Source organism: Gymnoscopelus braueri (assembly GCF_963280865.1).
Source record: "Gymnoscopelus braueri genome assembly, chromosome: 5".
Lineage (NCBI taxonomy): Eukaryota > Metazoa > Chordata > Actinopteri > Myctophiformes > Myctophidae > Gymnoscopelus > Gymnoscopelus braueri.
The window spans coordinates 7,805,304-7,831,998 of record NC_137606.1 but is presented as its reverse complement, the minus strand read 5'-3'; the positions used below and the strand labels follow the sequence as shown (position 1 = coordinate 7,831,998).

Below are 26,695 nucleotides of genomic sequence, written 5' to 3'. Positions count from 1 at the left end.
AAAAGCTTATAAAAAGCCGACATGGCAACAAAGTGGTTGAAAGCGAAAGTAACTCAATGAACTGAATGAAGACGTGCGCTTGTTGTTACCATGGTTGTGGATTGTATACAGTCACTGCATCGCGACAGTGGTGAGTGACATTGTTTATAAGAAAACTAACGTCAGGAAAATAACAATTATTTGGTGCGGTTGGTGCGGATCTATAAATAGGATGATATAATTACCGCGGATGGATGGCGGATGGATAATGAACTTGTTAACGCGGATTTGGGTGACAAAAAAACCCATCCGCGCATCTCTACTCCACGCCTTCAGGCAGGGCCGGACTGGGACCAAAATTCAGCCCTGGCATTTTGGTCCGGACCGGCCCACCACCCCCCGGACCGTTTTGTCAACGGGGGGGGGGGGGGGGGGGGGGTTGTTTCAGCCCAGCCCTGCACATGAACTCTGCAGCCGCACTGAGGCCCCTGCTGGAAAGCATCCCAGCCCAAACATTAACGTAACTAATAATTGGGCCACACGACCCTGAAATGACCGTAATAATCCTAAAACGGGAGCAAAAATATTTGATTAAAAAAAAAAAAAAAAAAACTTTTTTTTTTTTTTTTTTTTTTTTGGGTGGCCCAGTGGCCCACTGGCCCGCGGCCCACCGGGCATTTGCCCGGTACGCCAAATGGCCAGTCCACCCCTGCCTTCAGGAGTTATCGCCTCTAGCTGAGACTGCTGTTGAACATAGTTGGTAATGCGTTCAGAGACACCTTGTACTTCTGAATGCTTCTCTTTATGTTCACTTTCTGCTGCTTCCTCCAGCACTTCTGTCTCTGCAATGGCTGCAGCTACATCACATTCTTGCTTAAGAACAGCTAGACTCGCTTCCACACGAGCCTTTTCAATCATGAGTTCCGATTGCTTTTTGATAAATTCGGTCCTGGCTCGGGTGCCCTCCAGCTTGGCACGAGCCTTGGCGGCGGCTCTGCTAGCTGTTGAACTCCTTGCTGAACTCCTTGCTGAACTGAAGGCTATGGACCTTGTCTTCATTGTTTGCTCCGTTGGGCCTTCACCTGAAAGCTCTTTCTCTGACATCATGTATTGCTTATGCCGTCTGGGCGTATGAAGCGTGATGATGAGATGAAGCTTTCTTTCCTGTACTGTAGTGCCTGTTGTGAGGCTGCTTTTTTACTATTCTGTCTCAGAAAGGTGCGTGTCCCTTATACATCCCTTGACAGATAGCGAACAACATCAATGGAATCAAAGAGTCCAACACAGGAGTAACTTTCCAGACTTTACTGTATCTTCTTCTCATCATCCAAATCTTTTTCGTAAAACTGAAATAAACAGTATAACAGTGTCTTGGTCACAAAACGTACACATAATGCAAATGTATCATCAGAACATACTGTACAATAATCTCCAATCATGTTAGGGCAATAGGCAAGTTAGTTTAACATTATGACAAAAGGCTACATTCATCTTAGTTTAGTATTTTTAACCACAGCATCATGAAATGTGTTTTAACTAAATGCCACATGAATTACAAATTATGCATAGGCACAACATACAGAAATGTAGAAACTAAAACATGAAAACTTTCAAGCAAAGGCTCTCCCAGGCACAATTGCAGGTAAAAGAATGAGGAGCTCTGTCCAAGTTAAGAAACTCCTTTTCAACAAACAAATTAAGATTCAGGTGTGCTGAAATCAATGAGCTCAGCACAGCTGAAATGGCTTAATGCCAATCACTGGGCCTTTTTGCGGCAAGCGCCTCTAGGAGGTGCCAAAGAGTGGTTTTGATAAAGGCCACATAATGTGTGCCATGACAAGTATCCTGGCAAGATACATACCTTCAACTGCCTTCGTGCTACTTGAATCAGCAATCATGTCTGTTTTGGGGTTCTGGTTCTGTCTTATAGAGAGAGAGAGAGAGAGAGAGAGAGAGAGAGAGAGAGAGAGAGAGAGAGAGGATAAAACGCAGGATAAAAAAAGTGAAATTGGATGTGATGATACAAAACAAAAATGAGCAGACAAGATTGGAACTGGAACACTATCAAATTTAAGCTGATAAACAATCTTTGTGGGAATCTCTCTCCTGATTGGATAAAAAAAGGTATGCCAACACAAAAATGTATTTTCTCTTCACTAAAGAGCTGGAGAGACTGGGGAGACTTCAAGTAATTTATTGGATAATTCACGACTGCAAACAGAAATCCTCAAAGTCTGTCAAATTAAATATCTGGTGTAAATCATTTTTTTTCTTTTCGCTTCATGTTCCTTCATTTCGGAGTGCCGCTTTTTCCACTTCGGTGGTATTTGAACCTAGTTATATTTATAGCTGAGCATCCAATGACTAAACAAAAAGGCATCCAGAGGAAGCGCACCTGCTTTTTTTTCTTTCTTACCCATTACAAAATGTTGCACAATACACTGTAGATATTTGCAATGAAAACCGTGCTTTTATACTGTATAGCCTTTATCAAATGTGATTGCAATGTGCATTACATTCACCCATTCACGTACACACAATTATAAGTACTAGTAAAGTACTGTAGCAATTTGTACCACATAGGTGTGTGTCTCCAGGATACTGTTTTTTAATTCCTCTCCACAAATCCCATACTGTAATAATGTGTGCAAAAATGACATCAGATCATCATTTCATAGTTACAGGTGTGATAGTAACTTAGTCAGTAAACGTTTTAAATTAATAATTAATCAATTATTTTATGACAAATAAATACGGGGCTGAACGATTTTAAAGATTCATTTCTTTACAAAAATCTGCTGGAATGAAATAAAAATTAATGCTGGAATTAACATCAATTGTCTACATTTAACTAAAAGACAAGAGGTCTCAGTGTCTTACCTGCTTCAATGTTGAAATCCTGAGGAAGTCTGGAGAGACAGAGGAAGCTTAGACAGGCTATGAAAAATTTCGTCCAAAGAATAGAAAGTCCTGCGCCTTCTAATCATCCCCGGAGAACTCTTATATCCTGAGATGGGGTGGTAACTTATTAGGGCCTGCTTCACACTGCGTTTTGATTTTGAGGATAATTTCTGTGCCAGTCCTTTATAGTGCAGGCTTTGATTTGGAGGTCGTAGATCTTTCAGTGTGTTCTAGCTAGGTCCCTCCGTCCCTGGCATGAAAGCGTCTTTGTGAGAAGAAGATTGGCAAGGTTTTTGAACATTAAGGGCCCTGATAAGGGCACAAGTTCAGCCATCATTCAGCCCATGGATATTGAGGATGAAAGAACCATTCTGAATAAAGATAGAAAATGGACGCAGTAGAATAATTCTTTCTTTGGTGTAATGGACAGGACACTAAAAACTCAGAAATATCTTTAAATTGATGGCATGAATGATGGCTGAAATGCCCTCAAAACTCATCTGTTGAGCTCTTTTACAGTATGTTGATATGCCACTGATATATATATATATATATATATATATATATTTAAACGTTTTGTTTATTCATTTTTGTTCTTTTACATACTCAGAGGTAGTACAGTCATTACTGAAGCAAATAAGCAAATAAACAGAGTATCTCCAAACAGTGAAGAAAATGATTAAGTAACAGGATAGACTAATATCAGTAAGAAAAAAGTTGAATAAGATATAAACAACAACAAAACAAAAAGAAACAGACAACACTCACAAAAGAAAACAACAACAGACAACAAAACAAATACACAACGTAAAATCTCCAAAAACATGTATGTATATAGAAAACAGTCCATGGTCTATAAACGCTACATTAAGTTAAGCACAGGTATGGTCATTGAAAGCAATTATACATGTCAGTGAGGTGATAAGCAGGTATACACCAAGGGTTTATTACACATCAGATTGGTTACTTCCATATATGCAGGTTACAGACTCATTCAGGTTCCGTTGGGGGATCAAGTGCAAGATTGTCAACGTGCGATAGAAAAGGCTGCCATGCCTTATAGAATTTTGAGATAGAGCCACGCAATGTGTACTTTTTTTTTATTTTAAAAAGTATAGTATATCACAAATCCAGCGGGAATGGGAGGGTGGATATGTTTTCTTCCAATGGGTCAAAATAAGGCGTCTCACCAACAGTCACAAAAGCAACAAAGTCTGATTGATATTTGGGCAGAGAGATATGCCAGTGATATTAGCTTTTGTCAAGCTATACTCATGTTACATGGTGGAAAAAACTGCTGCACTACTTGAAAGCTACATTATTCTGAAAGTGGTGAGAAGTAGACAACATTTCTGACTGTTATGTATCTTTGCACTATGAAAAGGGTTTTTCTTCAGTATGTGAGCTATTAATATATGTATATGTGTCATATATGTGTCATAATATCTGTCATGCTGACAGACTTCTTATTCATATGTATTATAGCTGGCTTTGTGTTGATTCCATTTAGATTTTGTGTGCATGCATGCTTTTCTTTATTTCATTTTGAGTTGTAGTGCTTTGGAAGCCAGTCTATAGTGGCAGTGTCAGCAATTCAGCATTTAGGACTGCAATTGGACAAGTGAGTTGAACAGGTGCAGGGAATGAGATAATTACTCTATTGCAGGCTGCTATTGGTGCTGGGCTGGAAGGCTCTCCCTATTTAAAGGCCACTGTTGATACATATTTTTAATTATGCCCTGGACATGAAAAAACACAGACCTCTATAAGGACAGAGGAGGAAGGACCTGGACTCAAGCAGAAACATAGTGAACCCCCCCCCCCTTTGGAAAGGAAGTATTCACCTGTTTCCTAGGCTGTGTGTTTTCCACTTCCTGTCGGATTTCATTGGATATCATTAGTCATCTGACCAGTTTCATTGGATTTCATTGGATCAAATCGACAGGAAGTGGAAAACACACAGGAAGTGGAAAGCCTAGGAAACAGGTGAATAGATGCAAGATGCAAGTAGACTGCTTCTTACAGTTTCAATGGCTTTTAACTCTGGGCGGCTTTAAAAGACCCCCCCCCCTTTCCCCATTGGACATTGGATGTATGCATTCCCTCCCTACGCTCCTGCCCCATTCCACTGCTTTGCTTGCATTAGTATTAGGTTGAATAAAAGAACATTGACTTTGGACTACTTGCCTCACTGTGTGGTTTTGTGTGGTGTCTCCCCATTTATGGTCACTGTTTAGAACCGAAGCCCCACACACACACACACACACACACACACACACACAGAGGGAGTTCAGGGGTCTGCTATCAGAATAGTCATACCAGGGGCCAGGGTCGGGGCCCAATACACACCAAACTTGGCACAAACACTGTTCAGGGGTCTGCAAAGAAAATAGTCACACCCCAAAAAACTAAAATTGCATACACTACAGCACTATTTAACACGACCACAGCACGTCACTTTGTGCCACGCTGTGAGCTTGTACATCTGCTATTTTTTTTTATTAAAACAAAATCTTGAATCGTTTAGAATTTTTTAACACAAATCTTCTCTTCTGGGGGTCCCTGCCAAAAAGAAATCAGATGGGGGTCCGCAGCCAAATATAGATTTGTAGGCCTTTGTAGAATTGGCCTCAGGTCTTAATGGGTTAAAATAATGAAGAACTCAGGGCACATCTTTGCAATATTGAACATGTATTCCAACAACATCCATCCGTCCATCCATACATACAGAGACATTTAACCCATTAAGACCTGAGGCCGATTCTAAAAATGTTTCTAAAGGTCCTTACACACCGGGGCGAATTCTTCATGCGAATAAATACGTTTTTTTTTTAAACCTTATAAAGTCAATTCAAGCGTCCACATCAGTTTCGCGAAGCGGAAAAGCGTCTTTTAATTATTCGGAACGAGTCCGAATTTTGCGTATATTCGCCGGTGTGTAAGGACCTTAAATCCTAAAAAAACATATGTTGCTATATCAGTGGTGCTCAAAACTTTTTCATGTCAAGGACCCCAAAAATATGTATTTGGCCGCGGACCCCCATCTCAATATTTTGTTCCAGGGGCCCCCAGAAGCAAAGATTTGAGTTGTTTGCTTTAAAATTTGAGTTGTTTGCTTTAAATATATATATATTCAAAGATTTGCACACATTTTCATGATAAAAAAACCCATGTGACTGACACATACTGTGTACCGATTTGCATGATGTTTGGACAAAATCTGTAGGAGTACTGTCAAAAAAAAAATTGTGCAAAAAGCAGCCTCCTGGTGGCGCTACAACAGGCCGATGTGAATAATTTGGGGCAGAGGTTCTGAATTGGCATCCAGGGAGTGTGTGCACAGTTTCGCTGCAATCAATCCAACAGTGCCGGAGATTAGCTGTCCACGGACGGACGGACGGACGGACAGACAGGGTGCAAAACGTAGTCTCGGCCATGCCTTTCGGAGACAATAAATGAAAAAAGTAATGAAAAAACACGGCCCCTCAAGTATTAGAAGGCCAAAATCAGTCACCAGAACTGTTACAATCCTTTGGTCTAGGGGAAATGAAGGATTGTCACATACGGGTTGGAAAGTGAAGTCTGGTTTTTATTGACCATTTATTTTCTTCTCTTGTTAGAATTGCATGATTTGACAATGAATGAATTATTTTATGACATGATTTTCAACACTTGATTTTATACATGATTTTAGACATTAAGTAGAAAATAGTACCTGGCGCAAAACAATAAACAAATAAACCAACTTAAACCTACTGTACCATTGCTTTTAAACCTCTCAACTGTCCTAATATGAAATAAAAATGACATGAGAAATCTAATCTAACTACTCTTAGTTTAATCGGAATCAAAAGTTGTCATTTACAAAAAGCTGGCGCCACAGTACCATCTCCACAACAGTGTTTGATCAAAGTTAAGGTGTCTCAAGCATCTTTAGCAGTAGCAAGCCCAAACTGTCAGTCAGGCTGCTCTGACTACTATTTAGTGGGTTCAAACAATTCACAAGGTGGACCCAAACCACCACAAACTATACACACGCATGAATCTTCAGGAAGACTTGCACACAAGCAAGCTTAACGAAGATTAACTGGACACAAATACGGAGAGCAACTTATATAAACATAGACAAGAATATGGCAGGCGAGCAGGGGACAGCACTACTGCAAGTACTGTCAAAGTCTGCAGGTGTTTGGTGTCTTTAAGTAGCCAACCCCAACCAATCACTGGAAGGGCTGATGATTGGTATCCAGCACTCGGCAGATAGGCAGCACCTGGAACCTGGAAGTAACCACACCCACTCACAGACCAACTCTCTGACATACTCACTGTACTGTCACACTCTTTCACAGACACACTACTGACACATGTAACAAGAACCAAGGACAGTGTTTTCGATGAATCCACCATGGTTAAAATGGATTTGAAGTTACAATGGGTTTGTATAGGAATAGTGTCAGATAAAAGGAATATCAAATATCTAAATACTGAATCAAGCAAAAGCGTCTGAGGTGCTCATAAAAGTCTGAGTAGACGTTAAAATGTTGAAAGTGAAATATCCCTTTAAAGCATCTTCCTACAGAGTTGGCAACTTGGAGATGAATACATGGGCTGAATCCAAATGTCAACACTCCAGACTAATGGACTGGGGGGTCCCCAGTTGATTAGCTTCATGTGCAACATTAAGCAAACCAACAGTATAAGTGTATACAGGGTAGTATACAGTATAAGTGTATACAGGGTAACTGCACATTTCTAAAGGTCCTTACACACCGGGGCGATTTTTTTCATGCGAATAATACGTTTTTTTTAAAAACCTTATAAAGTCAATGCAAGCTTCCACACCAGTTTCGCGGAGCGAAAAAAGCATCTTTTAATTATTCGGAACGAGTCCGAATTTTGCGTATATTCGCATATTCGCCGGTGTAACCGCCTTAAACGTTACAACTTTTCCACCACGTTCAATTATTGCCATTGAATCTCTGTTCTTCTCTGTTTCGGGACAGAAAGGCCTCTCAACTCATCCCATTGGACAGAGGGGGGAAAAAGCAGCAATGACCTCGAGCATTTATCTACTTCCAGTTAGGCCTGTCACAATTGGTGCACCCGATCTACTATGAATCACCCCATTCAGTGAAAAGGAATTACATCCAAATGTTCCCATTCAATGGGGTGGAATTGTACAATCTCTGCAACCCCGCTCACCCAGGTTACCGAAATTACTCCTAAATCCCCATTTAATGGAAAGTCTTCTCCATTGGCTGTTCTGTCGTACACAAATTATTGCCCAAGTCCCATTTAATGGTATTGAGAGGTTGCCATGGCAACATGGGCTAAACATGAACAATGGTCACGTGACCGTTTCAATATTACGGTGGTTTTAAATGCATTTTGCCACTGAATGGGGTGATTCATAGTAGATCGGGTGATTACAGAACCGTAATTATTTGAGATAATCGCAATTATTTTTGCATAATCGTCTATTCGCCTATTCCCACTATTTTTATAGTATAGTTATTAAATTATGTAATTTGTCATATCTGCCCTGTGCACCTGTTTACGATGCCTAAAAGCCAAACATAATTGTAATTTTCATTCATAATGGTCCAATGTTCAATGACAGAAACGCAATTAAATCGTTAACCGCAATTATTTGAGCGACAATTAATCATCACATAAAATGCCATAATTGTGACAGCCCTACTTCCAGCTGTTTTACTGTACTGGAGTCAGCCTGGCGCATCGTGTGCATAAACGAAAGGTGTGTGCAACACGCTCAAAGCCAACAAAGTCCGGTGTAACCGTAACCTTAGAGTTAGGGATTAGGGAAGTCCAGGTTGGCCTACAAAATGACATCATTCCTGTAATTCTACAAAGCAGTGGGTCCCAAACCTTTTAGCTCGGGACTCAAATGAGAAATTTGTTGTCTCCCAGGACCTATTTTCACTACTTCTTCAAAGGTTTTTGTGTTTTTTTTCCTAATGCATGGAATTTATTTGATTTGTATTTATTTTGAAAAATGTTTGAATTCGTTTTTGAGTTATGAAACATTTTGAAAATCTTTTGAAATAACAATTAAAAACAAAATGTAGGAAAAGAAAAACAAAGGGATATTTATAGTCAGGGGATATTAAACAAATCTGGGAATACATTCCTTACCAAGAAATTTCTTAACCAATGTGTTTGTAAAGGTGTCTAGTAACACATCTCACAAAGACTGAAATTCAGTATCCCTAGGGGAATCTGTGACAGCTGTTGAAAGCTGGGGTACCCTTAACCTTAGGCCTATGCAGGAAAAAATTACAACATTTAATTCTGCTTTAAGTAGCATGTGAGGGGTCAAACTAGTTTTTTTGTTTAGGATTCTGAATCCATTGCAAGCATTTGTTTTGCACGAAAAACACTCCTTGGGCTAAAAACAGCCATAGACATTTTTCCAGGTCATTAAAAACCATTGTTTGTGTAAAAAAATTAGAATTGTTCAAATGGTGATACAAGTGTGAAATTTGGTACAAATCATCGTTGGAGGTCACTATTTGGTTTAAGAAACCGGGCCACTCGTAAATCAAAGATGGCGGCCATTTATGTCAAGGTGGCCGCCAAAATTAGACTGATTTTGCATTAATATCTTTGCCTATACTTTTGTGAGGTCAATCACCAAATCACCAAATGGCACTCCCATTGTAGGTTTTTGAACATTTTCAAACGCAAGTTACCATTTATAACCATCAAAATTAAAACATTTCAAAAACACGCCATACAACATGCATGCTCAGACAAACTCAGGGATTAAAGCAAAAGAAAATGTATGTTTTCCCCATCTGGCTCTGTTTTCTATGTCTTCCTCTGTGACTCCTGCATATCCTCTCTCCCCGCATCCTTAAACCTCCTCTTTGGCCTTCCTCTTCTCCTCTTACCTGGCAGCTACATTTTCAGCATCCTTCTCCCAATGTACCTACCATCTCTCCTTTTCACATGTCAAAACCACCTTAACCTCGCCTCTCTTGCTTTATCCACAAACCTTCTAACCTGGGCTGATCCTCTAATTTAGTCATTTCTGATGTCTTTCCTTTTCACTCCTAATGAGAATAAAAGCATTCTGCCACCTTCAGCTGTGCCGCCTGTCTTTTCATCAGTGCCACCATTACCTACAGTCTTATACATGTTCGCTCTCACTGGTGACCTTCTGTGCCTTTTATCACCTTAACATGTTGCACATCCTTCCCATCCCATTAGCGTTGTCTAGCCACCCGGTGCAGATTATTTTCTCCCTTCTCAGTGTCCAATTTCTCATTTTCTTTACCTAGCCTTTGCCACCTCTCTCTTCCCCTTACTCCTCATCTCCTTGTACTCCTGCCTACTTTCTTCATCTCTCTGGCTGCCTTTCTTATCTCCTCCCTGAGTGCTACTCATACGCTGAGTTGATGGTGCCCGGGCTCGAACCTATGACCTTTATGGTCTAAAGGCGAGAGCTCTACCAACTGAGCTACCCGGACACATATGCTCATGCTCATCACTCTGTCTGACCTTCTTTTCAACTCAACCTGTTGATATACTGTACTCTTCCTTGGATTATACCTACCCCATTTCTCCTCTTGTCCACCCCATGGTTAAACCCCCTCCAAAACTCATGGCATGGCCCAATGAGATTAATAATCTCTTTTAGAAGGGAGACCTGGGCAACAACAATATCTATAATGGTGAAATGTTTCCTAAAATGTGCAAGAAATATAGATATCTCTTGTTGATTTGGTGGCCATCTTGAAAAAAGATTTTTTTTTAAAGGAGAAGAAAACCCATAGCCTATGCAATGAGCTGGAAAGGTGGGCTTGGACGATTTTCTGCCAAGGAGGGGTTTTGGTGCAAAACAAATGCTTGCAATGGATTCAGAATCATGACAAAACCCTAGTTTGACCCCTTACATGCTACTTGAAGCAGAATTAAATTGTGTAAATGTTTCCCCCATAAGGTTAAGAGTACCCCAACTTTCAGCAGTTTCCCTAGGGAAACTGAATTTCAGTCTTTGTGAGATGTGTTACTAGACACCTTTACAAACACATTGGTGAAGAAATTTCTTGGTAAGGAATTTATTCCCAGATTGGAAATTTTTCTGATAATATTGACTATTACTTGTGTTTGGGAAACACTGCAATAAAGGACAACGACACAATAACATCACTTCCTGTAGACACATACATCATATCCTGTGAGTCGAACAGTACGATCCCATACCTTTAAAAAAATACATCATCATATATATATTTAACATGTTTTAATATAAATATACAAAAATTGAAAATATACTGTTGACCATGAAATATATTTTCACAATATATTTTAGCTAGATGTTGACCACTCAAACATGTTTTTCATCCATACTCCCCCCCCCTCCAACTGCATAAAAACAAATCCCAATATGTTTCAGAATGCAAAATTGGCCAAAACCTAATTATGTAAGAAAACTTTTATTATTAACTCTCTCAGTGCCAATGAAATAAAAATATGTTCATACTGTGCCAGCAATTTTTTCTTCTTTTTTCAAAGTAAAAAAAAAGTGCTTAGGAAGCGAGATACAGCCTTTTTCAGTTATAAGTTAAACAAAGAGTGGATGGAGCTGCAAATCTTCAGATAATGATATCTTGGGTTCTGAACATTCTTTTCCCCCCAAAAAAGATTTTTTTTTTTTTTTTTTAACTCAGGATTTTTCGTTTTGGCACTGAGGGCATTCAGAAAAAAACTCTGGATATCTCGTTGTGTGGCACTGAGAGAGTTAAGTGGCCATAAACTATATCTAAAATAAATTTAGAATGTACCTCCAGTGTCAAAATATACTTTCAAATATATTTTAATTTGTGTGTTTTGAATGTGATGAATGTGAAATCTATACTTATTCTTAGGGGAAATTAAAGGAATTTAATGTGATCATGTCACACTTAACAAGTCTTTAAAATATAAGAGTCATTATTGAATAAATTAACCACTTGAGCCCTGTTCTATAATTTTTTCGTGTGTCACGGCCAAAGTAGCCGCATGACAGTTGATCTAACAGATCAGCTATTTTCGCCGTTTCTGAAAATGTTTGAACATTTTCAACTATAATTACACACCCAGAAATAGGGATGCGAGGTTGGATGTCGTTAACCAATTGAACCCCAGCATCCATATTCTGGGGCAACATTAGCCACACATCGGCTATTTTTGTAGAGAGAAAAAATCGGTCCAAGTACAAAGACAACTCCAGTTTACTAAGTCTAGAGGGTTTAAAGTGGTTAAAATGACATTAATGTACAAAAGACAGAGTCACTCTCATCAGCATCTGTCCTTATTCATTATTATTAATTAGAGCCCCTACAAATAAAATGAAACATGATCCATCATTCTTCTTCTTCTTCTTCCTCCAAGCCTTCAGTGGAATTGATTAACTAACAACAGTCTGTAGTTTGTTACATGTTCATGATCTAAAGCAGTACTTGTTCTAATAGAAGACAAGTAGGATAGTCTGTTGTCCATTTTTGGTTTGATTTGAAGTCACTCTAACTATAGAAACTAAAAAAGTGAAAAAAAAAGGAGTGTAAGTGAAAGTTACAAAGTATTTTTTTGTTAAAGTGAAAGTTAAATAGCTCTATATTCTGATAGTTTTCAGAAAAACGTATGTTGCTATAATATCAGTGGACCACCCAAAATGATATGCATTTGGCCACCGACCCCCATCTCAAAAATATTTTGTTCCAGGGACCCCCAGAAGCAAAGGTTTTAGTTTAAAATATTCGCTTAAAAAAAAAAAATGTATTCAAAGATTTGCTAAACATTCAAGATTAAAAAAAAAAATGCAGATCTACAAGCTCAGAGTGACATGCTATGAGCTTGTATATCTGCTATTTTTGAATAGCCAAATCATAAAATGGTCATAAAAAGTGGTTAAAATGATTGTGATGCTAAATCAACTACTTTTGCTTGGGACCCCCTGGAACCAACCCAAGGACCCCACTTTGAGAACCGATGTGCTATATACAGCTAAAATCTAAAATGACAGATGCTTTCCCGGTTTTAATGGGTTAAAGAACTGGAGAGGCAGGGACACCCCTGCTACAAAACAAACACTCTAGCAATGACTACTATTGGAATATAGAGCTTTAACTTTTTAACAAAAACCTTTTGCTTTAAAAAAAACATATCACTACCACCCCCTTTAATGATTATAAACCTACATTTGCCAGCAGTATCCCTCAGTGAAGCAGGTTAAGTTTTCACTGGGTTGTCTATAATTGCAAAATAAATGTAAAACAGTTTATTTGGCGGAATGCTCCTTTTAACACTTTTCGACCAACCGTCTCTCTCCTCCTCCTCATGAATGTTGTTTGGCAATTCGTCTCGACCTCCTCCGGTTCTGATTGGACGCCCACGACCTCAGGAAGTACTTGTCAGGGACGGGGCCGACGTCCCTCTCCAGGTCAAAGTGTCTCTGGAGCCTCAGGGCCAGCGCTCCGTCCCGGAGGCAGCGCTCCTCTTCGTCACAGTGCTGCTCCTCCTCCTCCTCCTCCTCCACGACGATCTCCTGACTCCCTCGCCTGACCTCCGACCCCGGCGGCGCTCCCTCCTCTAGGTGTCTGCTCTTGTGGCTCCTCTTCCGGCCTCTCCTGGAGGAACGACCGCCGCCGGCGCCGCCCGACGACGGTACCTTCCTGTGTGGGTCTTTCAGCGGTTCGGTTTTACCGGACCGGACCGAGCGGGAGTTCCTGTCGCTCGGCGGCGAAAATGTCTGTTTTTTACAGAGTGGAGTTTCTGTACGGGCGCTGGGTGCTGCCCCCGCCTGGTGGGGGTCCAGACTGCCGCCGAGGCGCCGCGCCGGGACAAAAACCCGTACCGGCTGTTTCTGCCGGCTGGCTGTGTCCGTCTCCTCCGCCTGCTGGAAGAGCGCCCTCCTGTGGAGGGTGAAAATGGTGTCTCTGTCTCCTGACGCCTTCACAGTGTCACGCCTGATGTGCCCTTTGACCTTATCCGCGGTCCCGCAGCCGCCCTGCTCCGCGCCTCCGTCCTCCGCAGCGACGGGGCTGGTCAGGGTGGCCTTGGAGGCCACCACAAAAGCCGGGCCTCGGTTGCGGTTGCGGTCCAACTCGATCTGTCGCCACTTTTGCAGCAGGGCTGGTCCAACCTACCAGGGATTAAAGCAAAAACAAAACAGAAAAATATCACAGCTGAAAAGTTTTGTTAGGCCATGTCAACTTGTCAAGGGATCTCAATTATTAAACAACTGACAATCGAATAATTGCTGATAAAAATTTACTCAATTTATATTTCAAATTAAACAATTAATTTAACATTTGTTTTACTTATATTGATTCCTTAACGTGTTGATAAAGGATTTTGCCTGATTTATACAGTAGTTGGGTGCACACTGTGTCACGCACTAAAAACAGCCACTGTACAAGTTCACAACGCTGCTTGTAGAGCTTGTATTAGGGCTGGGTGATATGACTAAATCATATTTGAAGTCACGATATTTCGATTACAATTAATGAATGATTATAAAAAAAAGGGGAAAAAGCTAGCTTTTTTTCCCACGCCACCATTGTACAACGAAGTATAATCCAGGGATTAAGTCAGTGATATTCAACTGGAGGCCCGCTTGTGGCCCTGTAACACATTTCAACAGGAACACATTCCATATTCCGAAAATATATATTGGATGGTTGGTTGTACAGGATGAAAATGTTTTATGCTTTTCATAACCGTTAATCAAAACTTGTTTATGTTTAACACATCGGGTGCCAAACACGGTCTGAACCGTGTTTGCGCAGAGTAGCGGTCCGGTGCCGAACACGGTCCAGACCGTGAAATATGTCTTTTTGTTTTTTTCGTTTTTCTCCACACGGGCGGGGCTAGAGCAGCTCTGGGAGTACCCATTGTGATCTTGAGAAGGATAGGCCAGATAGATCACCGGAAACAAAAACATGGCTCCCATCCACTTCCTGTCTATTTCCTTCTTTAAAACACCTATATCTCCGAATCTGTTTCCGGTGGGGAAAACCGGTCATGCGCGATGCGCGATCCCCCCCCATTGTAACTCGCGAGTGAAATGTTATCGTTCCAGGCTGTAGCCAGGGTCATCGCGCAACATGAATGGATGTTTTTTTTTACATGGATTTGCTCCTCGTGGAGTCTAGAGCTTTAAACAGCAAAGCGCAGTCAATGGGGAGAATGCTGGCACCCAACGTAAGTTGTTATGAAAAAATGCTGGCACCCAATGTGTTAATTAAGGCGCTCACATCAATATGTTGCCTGCTGTCCAGTGTTTGGTGCAACAATGCATTATGCCCATTGTTTTTTTTTGTGATCAAGTTTCTATTTTATTTTTGTTCACATAGCTGGAGGACTGAACAAGCATGTCCTGCACAGTACTACTGTGCAGCTAATGTAATGTAAATTTGAACTGCCCAACAAGGAGTTCTTATTTGTCCCTCCAGTTAAGAAACTCCCCACCCCCACCCTACATGGCCCACAGGTTGAACAAACATAGACAGGGCAATAAATAAGGCAAAAATAAATAAATAAAACTAAACAAAGCAAATACAGGTACAAAACCGCAGTTAAAGGGAAAAGAAAAGGAAAGAAATAATATAAATCAGTAAGTATGTACAGTATGATGTTAATAGCATGATTTAAGTTTCTCCAGTGCTGTGGCTAAGATATCAAGCATGTTTTCTTTTGCCCCATTGGTTCGAGCTATAGAGAGTTCCAAGGAGATCATGTCCATTAGTGCGAGGATCCATTGTGAAGCTTCTAATTTATGGGGAGGTTTCCATCTTAGGACCAGTAGCTTTTTTTGCAGCTGTCAGCACCAAAAGTAAGAGTCTTCTTTGTGGCATTGTCAACCCGATCGCTGAATCATCACAACATTATGCCCATTGTTACAGCATGTGCTATAGGTACTATAGGACCATATTGGACATGGTGACGTACGGCTTCATACTGCATTTACGCATTTTGATGTTTGAGAGGATCATTTCTGTGCCAGACCTTTTTAGTGCACAGGCTTTGATTTTGAGAAAATAGGAAGTATGAATTTCAATGTGTTCTGTGTACGGGTCCCTGGCAAGGAAGCGTCTTCATAAGAGCAGTGGGGGCAGGCTGATATGGTTCTGACGTGTTTTTATGTTTGTATGAATGAAAGGTTTTTGTTTTTGGGCGGTGAAACCGCCCCTATAAGTGAGGTTTGGATATTTGTACAATTTTGTACAATTTTATTTGTACAATTTGTACAATGCACCGTGATTGGCCAATCACAGTCTATTCAGGACTGTGATTGGCCAGTGTCACATGACACATGTGCATAGCCCTATATAAGAAACCATAACTTGAAAAAAAACATAAATTTGTTTTTTTCAAGTTATGGTTTCTTCCATCATAAAGAGTGTTTCAATAAATGTATTTCTTTTTTGTACATTTTTGTACATGATTGGTTGACTCCATTCAGTATTGTGATTAGCTAGCAAGACACCGCCCACTTCACACAGGGTGTGATTTTTTGTTTACATTTGAGTACCTGGCTCATACATGGGCAACTGGCGGCCCAGGGGCCACATGCGGCCCCCACCTTCACTTAATGCAGCCCGCAGGTTAATAGAGCATCGCAGTTCCCGCCCACTTCCTGGTTTTTCGTGGTGCCGGAAGGAACAACTCAATGCATTTTTCCCATTGACATTTCCAAAAAAGATTTTATCTATTAATTTAAGCCTCGAATCAAGCCATCATGACATGACATGAATCATGACCATAAAACATTTGATTCTGTGATATTTTTTTTTTTGAAAACGGCAAAACAAAGGGTATTTATTAAATATAGTATATCATATAATTAAATATAAAATAAAAAAAAATCACAGAAAAAAACGTTTTATGGTCATGATTCACGTCATGTCATGATGGCTTGATTCGAGGCTTAAATTAATAGATATAAATATTTTTGGAAATGTCAATGGGAAAAATGCATTGAGTTGTTCCTTCCGGCACCACGAAAAACCAGGAAGTGGGCGGGAACTGCGATGCTCTATATGGGAATACTGATATATTATTGATTTCAGCTGTTACAATTCCAAACATGCAATCATGACCCGCTTTAATTACTTCAGTCTATATTAGTAGTTTAATGACTAGTTTTAAAATTCTATTGTCTTCTTTATGCCCAATGTATTTGTATTTGTATTTAAGTTCATACAAATGCATTTGAAATGAAATAAAAATGATACTTTTCAGGATTCCAATTCAAAAATAGCAAAAAGAAATGCAGGATTCCAATAAAAAAATAGCTAAAATAGCAAAAACAGACGCGTTTTGAGCTTGTAGATCGGCTATTTTTGCTACTTTTGTGTGAATTAGAATGGTAAATGGTACGGCAATAATTTACGAAAAAAGTTAAAATACGGAGATAAGAGGTGTCTGCCCGACAGTATATGCAATGTGGCTCTCTGGAGTGAGTGTGGAAATATAGTGGCCCCCTCCATCATCAAAGTTGCCCACCCCTGACCTGGCTGATAAGAGGCACAGGCTCTAATGATGTGTTTCATGAACCATTAGTTGGGAAAAAGTGCATCATGACATTGAGTGATACATATGACGGTGTAAAAACTAATGGATGAGATGGAGAATTCTTTCTTTGGTGTGATGGACCAAAACCACTCAAAACTCAGAAGTAATGGACGAACTGCACTCAAACCTTGCTCTCTGATGTTGATGTGTCACTGAAAATGCAGCAAAGTAACTTTTGTCAAGCTACATGGTGAAACTAGAAAAAGTGCTCCTTGGAGCACAGGGCTCCGCCAGGTCAGGTAGGTTATTGTGGCCTCCTGGTGGCGCTATAATAGGCCAATGTGAAAAGGGTGGCATTTCTTCCTAGGCCTTTCATTGAGGCATTTTGTTCCAAAAATGTGTTTTGCAAAAATCGACCTGCTCGTGGTGCTATAACAGGCCAATGTGAAAAGGGTGGCATTTCTTCCTCGGCCTATAGTAGGAATATACATGCAAAGTTTCACGGAAATCGCACGTTGCGTTCATGATTTGGGGCATTTTGTTCAAACAATGTTAGCTAATCAGGATTTAATATGAAGATCAGTCTTGATCACATGACTATGGAGATACTATGTACCAATTTGTGTGATTTTCGGACAAAATCTGAAGGAGTAATATAAAAACATGTGTTTTACAAAAGCCGGTGGCGCTATAAAAGGCAGATGTGAAAAATGCAGGGCATAGGTTTTTCCTTTACATTCTTGATATTTAACTCTTGATACTTTTTTGCAATTATTCAAATAATTGCAAAATAGGTCTATGTTCTGATAGTGCTCGTTACTATAGAGTGCCCTGTCCATATAAGGAGTCTCCCATGTCTCTCCAGCTCTTTATTAAACAGAAAATACATTGTCAGTGCTCTCTCCTGATTGGCTCAAATGTTGTCACCTACCTGAAAATGTTCTATATTCTGTTTACTAAAGAGCTGGAGAGACCCCTGTGACTGAACAAACGCTCTGTAGCAATGATTATTATCAAAATATAGTACTTTAACCTTTTTAACCAAAAAAAGAATTAGCCAAAAATATCACTTACCTTACCTTTAACTACGTTTTAACACCAGATACTTTTCATAAGTATATTTAATGTGTCCTAATTTAACAATTCTAAATTAAATGAAATGATTTCATGGGTGAATTTAACTTTTACTAGAGTAAAAATATATTTAAAGCAAGACATTATGTTCTTTTAAAATAATCATTGTTTATTTCTCGTATAACTTGTAAGGCAGAATTGGGCAGCAGTCATGGAGCAGTTGCAGCTTCGTAACATGGCGGCTGGATAGCTACCTCCTGGCGCCACTTTTGGGTGGGAAGTATCTTCGCACCACAAAATAAATAAAATAACAAATAACATAATAAATTAACCGTTTAACCAACCAGTTATAAATGTCTTAAAGGACCACTTCAACCATTTTCAACCTATCTTCATATAATTGGTCCTCACTAATGGTCACTATAATACGGTACATTTTTTGTCTACTGACTCTGTGTCTCAGAGGAGGGCTGTGAACAGTTCAGAAACGTGCCTGCCAGTGACATCATTGATGGGGAATCCAAGTTAATAGAAACTGCATTCTTTCTCTTCCTGGAAAGTTAGCATGCTATAATATCAGCCATTATTCTCACATTAATATAACATTTAATTAAAAATAATATTGAATGGGTGAAGTGGTCCGTTTTCCAGTTAAACGGTCAAATTGATGGCCCCCGGCTTCAAGTAATTTTACAACTGTGGCCCCCTGCCTAATCTAGTTGAATACCGCTGGCTGGCTGGTGGTTAATCAGACAAATCAATTTGGTTGATTAAAAAAAATCTATTAGAATAGTTTCATGTTGATTCATTGATATATAAGAAATAAAAAATATGATTATCCTCGATTAACATACATGAGCAAGATTAAGGTTATTGGTTCTAAATATCGGTTTCAATATGTTTTTGGTTAATTGCCCAGGCCTAGCTTGTAGTATAAATCATCCTTTTGGAGAAAGTCAAGAGTTAGCCAAGAGAAGGACATGTTGACTGAAATTAGTCGTGGTGACTGAGAACTGGAATCCGTGCTACGTTACCTCATAACTGGTGGCCGTGTTGGCACTCTGGAGGCCGCGGGTCAGGTTCCGGGGCGTGGACTTGACGATGGCGGGCTGCAGCAGGCGGCCGTCGGGCAGGCGCTTGGGGGGCGTGCACGGAGACGACACGATGGGCTTGAAGTGGTTCAGCTCCTCCGAGATGCTGTCGCTGCTGCTCTCCGGACTGGCCGAGCGCTCGCGCTGCTGCTGCGGCTGCACGGTGGCGGTCGAACCCCGGGGCTGCTGGGAGGACACAGCGGGGCACGACGACGATGGTGATGTCATCAGTGCGCGCCAGCCGACGGGTCTCCTGTCGGCAGCGACGGGCGCGGAGAGAGAACGGCGAGCCAGGCTGTTCTCAGACGACAGCAGGATGCCGGCCGTGTCACTGTGACTGACGCACACCTAAAGGCACACACACACACTTATGAGTTACATTACTGTAGATTCATTGTCGTTTACTGTTACTTTGTGGTTTACTACTTTGCTTGAGTGATGAGTAGTACCACACAAAAATATAACTAAAAACCTTAGTTTATGACACATTCAAAATCATCTGTCATCAAGACAGCTGGATCCATTCATCTCAACATCTAATCATCTCTTACTGCAACTTAAAAGACATTAAGATATACACTTCAATCCTCAGTGATGATGACCCCACACACTAGCCCCCACAAGCAAAGTAGTGTTCACTACTTTGCTTGTGTGATGATGAGTAGTGTTGTATTTCATCATGTCAATTGTCAATAAAACATGACACTGCGATGACACAGAGAAAGAGAGGCATACAGAGACACACACACATGGACAGAGAGAGAGAGCGAGAGCGAGAGATAATAAAGACAGAGACAGACAGAGATACAGAGAGAGTGTGTCCCAGGAACGCTTACATTGAAAAGTTTTTTAAATTACTGACATTTTAACCCATTAAAACCAGGAAAGCATCTGTGTCATTTTGGATTTTAGCTATATATTCTGGTGTCCAAAACTGTTACTTTTCAGGATTCAAATTCAAAAATAGCAATATCGACAAGCTCAAAGCGCATCGCTTCGCACCGTCTTTTGAGCTTGCAGATCTGCTATTTTTGATACTTTTGTGTGACGCTGTAGTATGAAACAGGCTATATTATATATATATAGTAACACGCTGTAGTATATAAGGCTTTATAAACAAGCAGGATGGAACATGTGTAACTTCTTACCTTATCCAGGCTGGACGGATGAGAGACCAGACGCACTTTCCCTTTGCCTTCCACCGAGTCTGTACAGCTCTGACTCCTCTGGACTGTCCTCTGGGACGCACTGAGAGGAAAACAAACACACCACAACCCAAAGGTCACACATAAAGATAAAGAAGACTCTATTATCCATTACAATTCACAATGTAGGCATTTAGCAGACACGCTTAATCCTTCCAGAGCGACTTACAGTAAGCAAGATAAACACCAGGTAATACATCAAATGCATAGAAATAGTCATCTAGGATGAGGATCATAAGCAAACCAAGAACCTATCATCAGTCTTAAACAGTATAATATCCAAAAATAAATAATCTGTACATTGAAACTATACAAACTATAGGATGCCTGGTCAACAAATGAACTTGGCGTCAGTCTACATAACATGCTATCTAAATTACAATTTGCATAACCTTTGCATAAGCCTGCAATGTTGCCGATGCTACGGCAAGTGCTACAGGCACTTGTACATAAAATGGAAAATTGCCTAGAAACTATATGTAATACTACAACTGAGAGGAGAGGAGATGAGTTTTGATTGAAACAAGTTTATTATTCACAGTATCCTGTAGTACAGTCAAAGGTCATGCTAAAAGGATAACACAGGAGAGGAGTAGGAGACATACTCTTTGGTCGATTTTCCGTTTCTTCTGATGAAGGCAGAAACCATCCTCGTCTTCTTCCCCACGGGCTCTTCATTTTCAGAATCCGACAACACACCACCACTCTGCAACACACACACACACACACACACACACACACACACACACACACACACACACACACACACACACACACACACACACACACACACACACACACACACACACACACACACACACACACACACACACACACACACACACACACACACACACACACACACACACACACACACAAATGTCTCATTAAAGATGTTGTATGTCCTGTATTAAGTGGTTTGTTGCAGATGGGATGTGGGATGTAGAACCTTCATGCATGTCAAGATGGAGTGTTTCTCACCTTGTGTTGTTCACACTGAAGCTCAGTGGGCTTGGAGATCTGAGATGGCCACAGGAACATGTCTGAACAGAACACCAGACAATGTTACACAGCCATCTATCCATCTAAATACTATGCTCTCAGATCTGTCTGTCTGTCTGTCTGCCTGCCCGTCCTACAGAGACAAACACTGTCTCTGTCTGTCTGTCTTATAGGGATAAACACTGTCTGACATAGAGGTGGATAGCTACAAGATAGTTTCAAATGAGAGAGCACCAACCACACACAATTATAACTAAACCTGAGTTTATATGACACATTCAAAGTCAGCTGTCATCTGTCATCAAGACAGCTGCATCCATTCATCTCAACATCTCCTATTGCAACTTAAAAGACTAAGATACACACTTAGTTACAAGTACATAGGCCTACATAAATAAACTATGCAGCAAAAAAAAGTGCAAAAGATGAAGGTTTCCTCAGTGATGATGACCTCACACACACACACACACACACACACACACACACACACACACACACACACACACACACACACACACACACACACACACACACACACACACACACACACACACACACACACACACAGAGAACATGTCTGAACATGTCAGGTTTAAACAAGAAAACAGTAGTCATGTGTGATGTCAACAAGTGACAATATTGTGGTGCCAGAGCGCCACCTAGTGGCACAAAGTCAACGTTGGACATTTCTCTGAAGACAGACAGACTGTCACACAGTTTGTTATGGACCCCCCCCCCCCAATCACGATACCACTTACACACACACACACACACACACGTATTGTAACTTTTATAAATATGTCATCATAACTATTTCAAAGCAGGTTTTGTAACTTATTGGCTCATAAACAATCCAGAATAAACAGGCCTGCATGTTTATCTCAAGACTTGAAGTCAGTTTGTAATAATACAAATAAGTACATAGATACATTAATATCTATAAGAATACAACATTTTTTTCATCTCCGTCTTGATATAAATAATCTTATAATAATAATTATTACATAATTATAATGATAACATCATGCAAACATCCGCAAAGCGCACAGCAACGGAAATCAAAGCAAACCTCTGCCGGTGTCTGGCTCTCTCCTCTCGGGGTAACTTCTCCTCCGCCGCTCGGTGTCCCCGCCGGCCGGACCTGTAGGACCCGGACCCGGGGCCAGGGGGGCCCAGCCCGACGCCGAGCCCCGCAGCCGGGACAGGGACAGGGGACAGCAGCAACAACAACCACACCGGGGCCCGGCGCTGTCCGGCGGGGCCCCGCCGGGGCCGACGGCCCGCTGGAGACACCGCGGACAGGAGGAGGAGCAGCGGTCGCAGACCGACCCGGACCCGGACCCTGCGCTCCGCTCCTCGGCCCTGGTGGTTCTGATCCTCCGGGCCTCCTCCGGCGGGGTGGACCCGGGTCTGAGTGGCTCTGGTGCGGACATGGCGTGTTGTTGTTGTTGTTGTTGTTGTTGTTGTGCTTCTCGGTTCTCTAGTCTGTTTACCAGTCAGATGATGAACCCGCCGCCCGTCGCCATCTTTTCTCTCTACTCTGTGATATTTGAAAACATCAAGCCCCGCCCGGTAAATGCAGCGGCTTCCATGGCCGCTCCCGCCCCGCTGCGGTGTGTCGGGAGGCCCGGTGGAGGCGAACCCAGCGCACCTAGGTCGGTTCCATTGTTTGGATAGAAAGTGATGAGGTGCGCTCGGTTAAGAAGCTCACCTCTGGACTGGGCGGTGCTAATTCACACTACCGCTACGAAATGCTTTATGGGTCAATAACATGATGATGTTTGTTGTCTCCGCCAGGCCGACGCCGAAGGCATGGCCGAAAGACTATGTTTTGCACCCTGTCCGTCCGTCTGTGAGCAGCTAATCTAATTTATCCAAATGTCACGCAAATCGGTGCACATGATCTCTATAGTCATGTGATCAAGACGGATCTTTTTGGTTTTTCATATTCCATCCTGATTGGCTAAAATTGACATCTAAAGTTTGCAGGAGTGGCCCGTTTTGAACAAATTGCTGCAAATCACGAACGCAGCGTCCGATTGCGGTGAAACTTTGCACACACATTTGCACTATGTTGAGGAACAAATGCCACCATTTTAACATTGCCCTATTATAGTGCCACCACCATGTGGCCGATTTTTGCAAAACTCGACTCCTAAAGATTTTGTCCAACCATCACACAAATCGGTAGCCTACACATTATCTCATCAAGTGATCAAGATGGATCCGTCCTATTTTTCAAATTCCATCCTGATTGGTGAATTCCAAACATTGCTGGCCCACCATAACCTACCTGACCTGGCAGTGACCTGTGCTCCAATTAACGAGCACTTTTTCTTGTTGTTTTTTAAACCCAATAGCTCTGTATTAAACCCTCAAAAGAGAAATAAATCCAGTTTCAGTCAGTTTTGGCTGCACATAAAATCGAGTATGTAAACTATATGAGTTTATAACTACATAAATGAATATGTGAGTAGTAATAATGAGTGGTATATAACTATAGGTTATTGTTATATTAATCTCTCAAGACATATTCTGATCTTCTTTTTTAACCTTTTTTTTAACCGAATGGGTTCCCAGATTGTTGTTATATAAGTAAGTAATAAATATATAGGTGCATGAGTTGAGTATATATTAATTTGTAATTAATATATAGTAAGTATAGATTCATGAGTATATAATGTGAATGTGTATTCATATAGATATATAAGAGATGAGGTCTCAATATAAATGCAGTACGTTTAGTGGTTCTCAAGGTGTCCTTGAGGAGGAGGTTCCAGGGGCTCCCCTCAGCTAAATTAGTTAAAAGTAGTCCATACCCGTTCCACCTCTCCGTGGGGGGAATGCGCACATGATCTGGCAACCCGGAGGCAGTTCGTCCCATAGCTGGGCAGCCCCATAACCATGGCGACACAAAAACGCTAATAAACAGCTGACATTTGGTGATATCGAAAAACGGGCTTCGCTGTTAGGTGCACATGGTAATGGTCAATGGCTGTGTGCAAATTCAGATCAATTGCTCCAGCCACTGAGGAGAACCGGGCAGAACAAATTTTAGCTTCACCACGCACTACACCACACACTACAGAGGTTTGTCAAATTATAGGAGGATAGAATCGATATCAGTTTTAACCACTTCAACCCTATCAGCTTTTCCCCTCCGATTATTATTATTGTTTGTCTTTTATTGATATTACTAATGCTGCTCGGGTGTCCGAGAACTGAAGATAATAAATATATGCTACATAATAATGTTTACTCTTAATGTACCTGTTCTGTACACAAAGACATGACAATAAAGAACACCTTGAACCTTGAAGCACATTGAGCTCTGTTCTTTTGTGTTATACACATGTATGTATGTATGTATCAATGTATGTATGTATGTGTGTGTGTGTGTGTGTGTGTGTGTGTGTGTGTGTGTGTGTGTGTGTAATACATACTGTATATATACACACACACACACATACACACACACACATACACATACACATACACATACATATATATGACACATTATTTTTGTGCGAAACCGTCGTGCAACAAAGTATACACTGTCTGTCTGTAGTCTGTCTGTCTACGTATCTATCTATCAACACAGAACAACACATCAGTTGTAACAGTTGTTTATTGTGTATCAGTTTATCTTCAGACCAACAGTGTGTGTAGACAGACAGACAGACAGACATAAGAGAGGAAGAGATGGATCAACTTGACGACACAGTCTCACAGAATGTGAGGGACACAGCATCTGCAGAAGAGAAAAGACATACGGGTATTAACTGAATATTAACTGGGAAAATCAACTGGATTTGAAAATATTATTTGCTGATGTAACACGTCATAATACAAATACATGTTGTTTATTATTATTGTAATGGCAGTTTCATCAGTTCCAAACAAATCAACGAAATGCTCTGTAGCATTGCAGCACCCACAAAGAAAGAGAGAGAATTCCTGTAATGCCTTGACATCTTCACCTTTAATAGGCATCCAACCGAAAGCTTTCTCCATATAGGCAGCAGCATTTCCAAAGTGTTCTTTAAGAAGATGTTTTGCTCTTTGATATCCCTGTTGAGGTATGTATCTCCCTTGGCTGGCCCCTGGTGTATTGTTCAAGGAAGTGCAAGCAATCACCAAAGTTGTTAGTCTCAACTCAACATTTTCAAAGACTTGCGTAAAAGCATGATATTCAAGAGGCTCTCCATCAAACACAGGAATATGTCTAACTGGAAGAGCAGATGAAAGATGCTGTTGAACTAATAAAGCACTGGACAGTGGACACCGCACTGGACACTCTGCATGTATTTGTGGTTGGGTTGGAACCTTTTGTGAACGTGTAATTTGTATGTTAGTCCTTTCCTTTGGACGAACATCCTGGTTCTGTCCAGGTGGCTGGACACAACCAATTCCTGTCATGTTGTTGTTCACCTTTTCTGGATTGTAAACAGCTGCATTGGGATTGAGCATTGTGGTTTGAGCATTCTTGTCAACATAAGACTGCATTCCATTTGATACTCTGGATAAGACTGCATTCCATTTGATACTCTGGAGCCGCTCCTTGATGCATTATCCTCCAAAACATTGATTTTTAGCATTGAATGCTGCCAACTCTGTGTCCAATGCTAGTTGTTCCTTTTGTCTCCTCAATTGCTCCTCTTGTGCCTGCAGCTCATGTTGTTTCTTTAAAGCAGCAGCATGTTGCTGCCTTCTCAGCCTGAGCTATAACAAGTGCAGAAGATGTTGTAGAGACATGTGATGTTTGAGACTTGGTGCGGGTCTTAGCCACAACAACATTAGATATACTATCATCAGGTCTGATGTCATCAGATACTGCCACATTCAGGCTAGCAGGGGGTTCTATGGTACTCGGTTGTAGTACAGACACAGTTCATATGGTTGCCCAGCATAAGAAAGCCA

The 26,695-nt window shown here is 41.0% G+C and overlaps 1 protein-coding gene across 1 annotated transcript; it reads right to left on the bottom strand.

The window, feature by feature from the left end:
• Positions 1-11,289: 11,289 nt before the first annotated feature.
• rnf169 (ring finger protein 169) lies at positions 11,290-23,630 on the bottom strand. Its single transcript, XM_080428062.1, has 6 exons — positions 22,845-23,630; positions 21,755-21,816; positions 21,379-21,479; positions 20,717-20,816; positions 19,512-19,916; positions 11,290-14,029 (listed from the first exon to the last, which is right to left on the bottom strand). The coding sequence occupies exons 1-6, from the start codon at positions 23,206-23,208 to the stop codon at positions 13,223-13,225; spliced, it is 1,839 nt and encodes a 612-aa protein (XP_080284188.1). The 5' UTR covers positions 23,209-23,630; the 3' UTR covers positions 11,290-13,222.
• Positions 23,631-26,695: the final 3,065 nt, after the last annotated feature.

What these genes read in the sequence shown, in the direction of transcription:
- rnf169 (XM_080428062.1), bottom strand. Translation starts at nt 23,208, where the DNA reads ATGTCCGCACCAGAGCCACTCAGACCCGGGTCCACCCCGCCGGAGGAG. An exon ending in TTCAGTGTGAACAACACAAG is followed by an intron (nt 21,480 to 21,754) that starts GTGAGAAACACT and finishes TGTGTGTTGCAG; the next exon opens with AGTGGTGGTGTGTTGTCGGA. An exon ending in ATCCGTCCAGCCTGGATAAG is followed by an intron (nt 19,917 to 20,716) that starts GTAAGAAGTTAC and finishes GTGTGCCTTTAG; the next exon opens with GTGTGCGTCAGTCACAGTGA.